Source organism: Pterocles gutturalis, unplaced genomic scaffold (genome assembly GCF_000699245.1).
Source record: "Pterocles gutturalis isolate BGI_N339 unplaced genomic scaffold, ASM69924v1 scaffold33103, whole genome shotgun sequence".
Taxonomy (NCBI): Eukaryota; Metazoa; Chordata; class Aves; order Pterocliformes; family Pteroclidae; genus Pterocles; species Pterocles gutturalis.
This window is the reverse complement of record NW_010126996.1, coordinates 129,521-138,151: the sequence shown is the minus strand read 5'-3', so window position 1 is coordinate 138,151 and position 8,631 is coordinate 129,521. Positions and strand designations below refer to the sequence as shown.

General features: G+C 40.9%; 1 protein-coding gene across 1 annotated transcript in view; it reads right to left on the bottom strand.

The window, feature by feature from the left end:
* Positions 1-5,052: 5,052 nt before the first annotated feature.
* LOC104465916 (transcription factor SOX-5-like) overlaps positions 5,053-8,631 on the bottom strand; it is a gene marked incomplete at its 3' end in the record, with an annotated part of 132,682 nt that continues 129,103 nt past the window's right edge. Inside the window, exon 9 of the mRNA XM_010079153.1 lies at positions 5,053-5,225. Coding sequence (XP_010077455.1) covers positions 5,053-5,225 — 173 coding nt within the window. The remainder of the gene's footprint in view (positions 5,226-8,631) is intronic.

Here is an 8,631-nt window from a genome sequence, read left to right as displayed (position 1 = left end):
GCAGGGACAGTATTCATTTCAGCTCAGCAGATCACAGCAGTTTCTTAAGAGTTAACTCTGCTATCCCCATCCATCAGGCAGCCAGCGAGGCATCAGGAAGGAATGATGGATGTAAAATTATTACAGGGCTGCCACCTGATATACTTACTGCCATTTGTAACTAACGCTGGAACTGACACACTTTTTTCATTATTAAACATCCACATTAAGTCAACATTGGTCACTGTCATTTCATGTTTGGCACTCTCCTAAGGGGAAGAGGGAGAGGTGGGGGTGGAAGTGGGGAGGATGGTGGGAGGAGGGCTGGGTGGGAATGGGAGCAAAGGCATCCTGAACCCGATGTTCCATAAGCATGAGGAACAAATAGGCTCCTGCTTACAATGCTGGAATAAATATTGTTACAAATAGCTCTTTAGTTACAGCCCAGCAGACAAGTACATGTCAGAGCCTTTTAAAAGGACACACTCCACGCGACGACAGGGAGAACCTCTATCACAGGTTAAGAAACACTTCAGCACAGGAGGTATATGTATTCAGATGCACTCATCTCAGAGGATGCTACGAGTGTGACTGCGTCGTCTATACATGTCTGAAATGCTTCTGTGGCTGTGTGTACTTACACAACTGCCCCAGCCACTGGCACCTTTAGCAGCAGGTGCCAGAATTCGGAAACCAGTACCTGCATTTGTACCAGTGTACACAGACACCTGCTCAAATACCTGCTTGGGAGCCCCCTTCCTCCTTTTTTTTTACAGTTACCAGGGTACATACACAAATGTTTGAGAGTCTTGCGATAGTCAGAAAATTACTGGCTAGCTCAGTGCATGTCTGAGCTGCGTATCTCTGAAAGGCTGCACTGTAGGCTTGTATGCGTGCACACACATGCTGGCTCTTTGTGTTTGTGTACATCTCCTTTGCAGAGGAACAGGCAGTTTTGGGGCCAAACAAACAGAACAGAGTCCACTTGCTGATGTTGCCCGTTGTGGTGTTTGCACTAGATGACAATCTGCACTCTAAGCTACATGTATAAAAGGTAACATTGTTTATGTATAGCACATATCAAGCTATAATTAACCATAGATGACAATTACAAATAAAACTATGCTCCTGGGTTTCCAAGAAACCAGGAAAACATATACACACACTTCTCATTTATACACGGAAATGTTTCCAAGAAAAGTAATGTAAAAATATGTTTTATTGCATTTGCAATTAAAATAGGTTTTAGTAAAATCCACGTTCATCATGATGCTCATAGTTTTTACTGTAATCCTCTGAAAATCAAATCCCTCAAGATGGTCCAAGTTGGATGCCCATAAAGTGACTCACCCAAATCATCCTAGCCATTTTTAAAAATCTTCTCTGATTTATGACTCCTTTTACACAGTTTTTCTGCAATTCCACAAAATTCCTCTCTGACTACTGCCTTACAGCTGGCAGGTCTGGCTGTCCACAGGGATCAACCCATCTGGGAACAGAAGCCAGATAACAGGTCACGTACATGTGTGGAGAAAAGCCCCAAGAGCTTTAACAGAGACTCACGAAGGTGATTTCTAGCCCTGAGCCCGCCCAGCTACCCCTGGCAGATAAATCCCTACCAAGAGTCTAACATACATGTTCAGAAGTGCACAGAGCCTACCTTCACCATAGGCTGCAGCAGCAATTCATACAACAACAACAAAAAAAAAATCAACAGGTCTCCATAACTACACTAGCCACTGCAGCAAGGACAGGAGGAAAAATTGGGATAGTACCAGACAAATGTTTGTTGCCTATAAAGACTGAGACCACTCTACAAGAAGGAGAGTCTTCCTTCTGTACGTAACTATAGACATAATGCACATTTCCAAGTACAAATATGCCCATGGACACGTAGCTACATTAGGTTAACCCTCTTTTAATTCCATCCCTCACCTCAAAATCTCCCTGTCAGGAAGCAACCAGAGAGAAAACTTAACGTCCCAGAAGTTCAGGGGCTGCCTCTAAGTCCCCCGGCGGAACCCTGAGCTTCTGAAAGGAAACCCTCTGCAGCACTCTATTTCTCACTACCCACCTTCCCAATTCCTTCTTTTTCTTTCCCTTTAAAACAGGGAAAAAACAGAATAAAATTTAATTCAAAATAATGGCAACACTTATCTTCGTCTCAAATCTTGCTCTTAATTAAATCTTTAAAGTCCTAGATCAAACAGACACAAACTTCAAAGAAGTTGGGGTGTTTGGATCTGAACTTCGCAACTGGCTAGTCAGTGGACAGCCTACAGCATACACAGGAAAGGAGAAGAAGTACCTATACTTTATAGCCTATGTCTTTTCCTCTGTTGGGTCAAATGCAAGAGACAGCTCAGGAGACCCTACTCCTTAACTAGTGCTTAGTGACTTCAGTGGTCACCCCAGCAACTCAAACACCATTAGAGTCTACGAGAGCTCAGACTTGGTTCTGTCCTTTCCTGTCACCATTTTAAAAATAAAATAAATAAAATAAAATAAAATAAATCAGTACACCCTGATAAAGTTTTGGCATTTATTGTATCAAAACCCCCAAACTCTTCAGTTGGTTTAGAAAAATTTTCAATCGAGCAAACTACTTTTTCTGCCTGCTACCTTGTAAAAGAACTCCCCTCTGCCCTCCACGAGCCCACCAGGAGGCATGAATTAGAGAGGAAAATAAACTTCAACTGGGGTTGAGGGTGAGAAGTGAAAACAGAAGGGGTAAGGAGAATCCCAACAATAGGAAAGTAACAGAATAAAGTGAATGCAGATGGTTCCACTCCTGTTACTTAATCAAAAGGCTGTGCAGAGTCACTAGAGCCAGCATAAAGTCATGTGTTAGAACAACAGCTGATCTGTATTAAAGAAGATTAACTCGCAATGCCATGGTGGAGGGCCTGGGATTATTTTATGTACTTCCATTGCCGAACAAGCCGTCAGCACAATTACTGCCCTCCGATGTGAATGACTGATCTGTAACCACAGCTAAACAGCATGCTGCTTAGGGGCCTGGGTGCTTCATGAAGATGAATTTCCATACCATCAAAGTGCTTTTAATGGGCTTCCTGATCCAACCACAAGGCCTGCTTTGCAAGTATAGAGAACTCAGGATGAAGGCTTCCTGTCCAAAAGGATTTGGTCGGTTGTCACTTGACAATTCCCAGGGAGGAGAGGGGGGAGATAGGTAGAGTTGTCTCTGCTTTGGAGGATTAAAAAAAAAAAAAAAAAAAGGAGAAAAAAAAGGGTACAGATGCTTTCTGAATGCAACCAACTGCTGTATCCACAGCTGAATTCAATGCGCTTAACAAATAACGGCAATTTAGCTATGCTTGCGAGGAATAGCTTGAGTCACTTTGCATTAGCATCTGGCTGAGTGTTAAAGTCATTTCTACATGGGGAGCAGAGAAAAGAAATTTCTGCTCCAAGCATCCTTTCAAGAATGTTTAAATATTTGAATATAAATTCCTTTGTGCTTGCGATCACTTCTTCTTATATCTGACACTCTGCTTTTCCCTTTTCCCTTCTGGTACTCTTCTATGTGAAATGCTGTAAACATTCTCCATCCCTCTCTTTCTTTCTCTCTCCCCATACCAGCGCTCTTTTTCTTCTAAGAGTGATTGTATGGACTGCCAGATACCTATTACACTGACCTCTTTTTTCCTTCTCTTTCCTCTCAAGAAAGTGCATGAAATTGGAGTCATTTCTACATCACTTACACCCAGGATAGGCTGATGAAAAAAGTACAGTAGTGAGGGACTCACATGTACATTTAACATTCATTACGCAGACTGCTGGCTTCTCGCAGCTTATTGATCAAACTCCATCTAAAAACAGGGAAAATGGAAAGCTATCCAAATTATCAATCTGCTCATTCTGGACAATATTGTTTGACTCACAAGCTTCCTAGGATGACTGACTTTCAAGTTTCTGCTAAATAGCTGACCATTTTTATTCATTCTATTTATCTGCCTATCTCAGTGATCTACACAAGGCCCTACAATAAAAAGCCACTAGAAGCAGTTTCAGTAAAATGCAGTTTACACCAAATGCAACAACGGTCATCTTTGTGTAGTGCACAACTAAGGCTGTATCACCTCAGAAAACACTGCAGGGGAAGAGAGGAATTGAGGAAAAAGTCTTGCTATGCATATGATGTTGAGGCACACACAAGAGTTTGGATGTCTATTTCAGGTGGCAGTATTATAAGGACACCTCACTATAAATGTGGCAGCAAGAACTGGCAGGTCTATTTATCCTCCATAAGCCAGGGCACTGTACAGAAAGACATCAGGTATTTCCAGAGAAAAGCAGCAAATCACAACCTCTTTGACATACGCGACAGTTAGAGTACTTACAAATTTTACTAGAAAATATTCACTTTGTCAATATTCTGTTAGAGCACAACTTCACAGGCCAGTTCAAAAGCAGAAAGTGCTAAAGTCCCGACGTTCTGCTGCTTCTAAGTTTCACTGCAAATATTTGGTGCAGTTTGTGTTGTCAATTCTCCATTTTTTTCAATTTTGTTAAGTCATCTAACGTGACATGACAGTGCTACATTGCAATGGTCACAAAATATCATATATGACAACCTCACAAGGCTAAATACCCAGAAGCTGAGCCTCAGTATCAGCAAAGCTTATGCTCCTAAAGAAGCTTGAATATTTTCAAATCCAGCTCATCACATCAACACATGTAAGCGTTTCCATAAAGCAAGATTTCGACTTAGACCCAGAGATTTCCAAGATCACCTTCTCATAATGCACACTGACAGGCTGGAACAGAGAATTAGTGGCCTCCAAAGTTCTTGTGAGGGCTTTAACTACCTCTGCCTCCTCCCCCCGCTCCCCCAAGGGTCTCCAGGTCTCTCTCTCATGTCAGCTTTTGGTTGTGGTTTTCATTTTGCATTTCGCTTTTTTTGAAAGAAGCAACAACTCTCTTTAAAAATGGGCAAGAAGAAAATAGAGCAAGAAAAAGGAGAGAAAAAAGGGAGGAAGAACCTATGTATCTGCAAGGAGAGCGAAATGCAATCTCTGAACCTTTGCAAAGGGAGTGTTGGAAACTCACCTTTTCTGTCCTGCAGTTATTGAGACCCAGGCTATTCACAACGGCCACCTTCCCATCCAGCACCTGTTGTTCCCTCCGAAGTTGCTCCTTCATCTGCCGGGCCTCCTGGATTGCCTTGGTAACAGCATCGTGGTCATTTAAATAACCTGACGACGTGATAGAAGAAAGGATATCTTAAAAAAAGAAAGTTATAAGAAAACACTTTAGCTTTCATTGATGAAATGCACCAATAGTTTATCATTATTAATGAGAAAGAGCTAAAAGGTAATGCCCAGAAGCCCGTCTGTGCTTTGTAATTCTGTTACTGCTACAACAGAGCCACCTGGATAGAATGCATGAGAAACCTCAGCGTCAAAATAATCGTCCTGATATTTGATCCCATTAGTTTCAATATTCCCCGACGCTGCAGAGGTTAGCCCTGTGGTTTGCATGCAGCAGGATGTAACCGGATAAGAGTTAGGGAAAGCTTTGATCACACTAGCAATCCCAAACTCTTAAAAATAGACCATTTCATTCTTCCCCATCTTAAAACTTGTGAATACATTAAAATAAACCACAGGTGGCGGTGGTTTGCTATAGATATGAAATGCATAATGGCTGGGAAGAGAAACCTCATCCACTGAATGCTCCCCCCCACCCTGTCATTCAGAAATGCATAAGAAACCACAGCTACATGGACCTACATTCCCACTCCTATTCATGCTGCTAATAGTAGGTCAAATGTCCACTGTTTTGCTGCAAATTCACAGCCTAGGGCTTAGCCTTAGTAGTCACTGAATTATTTCCTTTTAAAATGTTACAAGCATCACCAGCACAGCTAATACTATTTAATTTTAAATGTGACAGTTTGTCATTTTTTTTCCTTTAGCGTTCTGTAGATTATACTTATTATGATCTGCATGTGATTTGTAGGATAGAATACTGATGGGAGACTCCAAGCCCCAGTCTATTTTTCAAACATTAAAGGAGAGGCTAATATCTATCAATCTCCCTCCCCCCCTCTACATCCCCACACGCGCACGCATGCACACACACACACACTTCTTTCTGTCTTTTAACTAGGGCATAAAAACGGCATAAAATGAATCTGTAATATGAAATTGCCCAGAAAAGGGACTTCTGTTTGTGACATGAGGCTAAATCTAACCAGATCCATTGGTGAATTGTGACAGATGGAGGGACTGTGAGACAGAAGGCAGGCACTAATCACACACAAAATGACCGGCTTGCCTCAACATGTTCCATGGATTCCAGCAAACTTTACACCCTAATCCATTTTTAGAACAAAAAACATCTGGGCCATAAATCCTCTAATCTGCCAAAACACGCTATTAAATCCCATGATTTGTTGAAAAACACTAAGATTAAAGAAAGGAAATATAAAATGGCTAACTGCCGTGTTAGGAAAGTGTTATTAATACTCTTTCTTTGTCTCAATTATGAATGTTCTGTTCCTAAAGAGCCTTGTCTAATCATGTCAGATTACACATCCTTGTTGTATTGCTAGACTCTTCTATCTGATCCGCTGATTGCCAAAAAACGTAGGACATTGTCTTGCTGCTTAAAACATTTCAGGGGAAGAAGCTGATGTCAGATTAGTTCAGTGCTGTGCTGCTGTCAGGATTTTAGTTTGGTTTGAGTTTTTATTGTTGTTTTTTTAGATTGCAGGCAGAATGGGACTGGTATTCCCATCTTCCTTGGCGCGCAAAAACTAGAAAGAAAAGTTTCTGTGTGGTTTGACTGTTGGTAATTCTACTAACAGTTAGCTTTTGGCTCAATACCCAGAAACCCTGAGAGTTTTATATGAAATAACTTGATCCACATTGCTTTTATCAAATGATTCAGTTCAGTAATTCCCAGCCAATGGAATACCAGTAATTCCAGCTTTCCTAGCGTAAGGAAGGATATAACCTGCACCAGCACAGTGCTACCAGCTGATTTTTTTTTTTTAACCTCCATTTTATCAACTTGCTTGGTTTCTTCCCCGTTTGCATCTGTTACTGATCAAGCTTCCATGTAGTCAGAATAAATTAAAAAGGAAGCAAACAAACAAATAAACAAACAGTAGTATTACTGCTGGTTGTGCTCTTGATTAGGCTAGGTATAATACTTTCAATCTGTAATACAGCTGAATTTGCCTAGGAACTGGAATTCATGCCTTTCTCCAGACTATTTGGCTTTTCCTGAATACTGCTATCTTTTAGACAGTTTGGCACATGACAGTGAATAAAAGCAAGCACTCCTTATGTTTTTCAGTAGCTGCCAAGATGCTGGTGTGCAGGGAAATGATTAATATAGAAGCGAGTTGAATGTAAATTATTGTTGTTTAGGGTAGGTGGTGAATTATTGACAGAGAGGGGAACTGCATTACATAAAATGCACTTAGTTACAGGGATTGCCAAACTAGCATAGAGATGTTGGATCTAATGGCAAAGGGCAGAGAGAAGTTGTTTCTGTTTTTAGTACATGGACATATGCCTGTTCCCAAAAAGAAATGCTTGGATTTAAAGTCATACATGAAGCCACGACATTTGTGACTGCTCAGTCTGTAGCATAATTTATAAGCTATAAGGATAGCTCTAGAAAAGGACTATGTATCTGCATGCTCAAATGCAGCTATACTGTTAATCACAGGAGGCTGTACGTTTACGTCCTCCAAAGACAATTGAACAATACATGAGCATTTCTCCATGTCATGGAAGCGAGCAGCCTGAAGAACTGCCTTCAGAGAATGGTTTTAATTTGAAGTTATTGGCAGTGAAAAGTGACAGCTCAACTGCATCCCAGCAAGGTGGGCTGTGCACACCTAGGACAGGCAACTTGTGTCTTGCACTGACAGTCCCAATCATTCAGATGGTGGAAGTAAATGTCTGGCAAATGACTGCATGTTTCCCAGTGACCTTTCCTGGAGGGATCCATCTCTCAAGATAAAAAAGTGATCCAGTTTCTCTACCACTTTTACGGACCTTAGTCCTTTTGCTAAAAATGCTATCAAGATTTTTTGTGGCGTAGCTCCCACCCGAGGGTGACTTGAAAGTGTATGTGCACTTTTTTAAGATTACCAAATGGTTTTAACATGGTAATGAGTTTTACTTGCTGTAACTTTGGTTGGATCTGACCTAGCACTTAGAAGGAAAAGATTCCATAGAGTGCTCACAAGCCTTTCGTTCTTCTAGTCCTCCATTAAAGGATAGACCTTTGTTAGAAGTAGGCTATGTCTGTCCAGCTCCTGCACCACAGTTAAAGACTGCTTATCTTATACATACAGTATGCACAGTGATACTGCTCAGCAACCTCAAAAAGTCACTTTCTATATTTGTAGCAGAGAGATATACAGCAGTGAACTCTATGTCATTAACAATAACTTAAGTATGTTATCTTTTGCTCTACAGTTTTCTATGGTTTATTAATGGTATAACACATTAATTCTTTTTACAAGAGTGACCTTTAAAGCTCCATTCATCCTCACAGCTTTTATCCAATTACATTATCACTCATTACAGGTACAGCATTTCAAAATCTGCATTTTGTTAAAAGAAGTAAATTGCAGGCGTCTCAAACGTATGAAAAAATATCAGG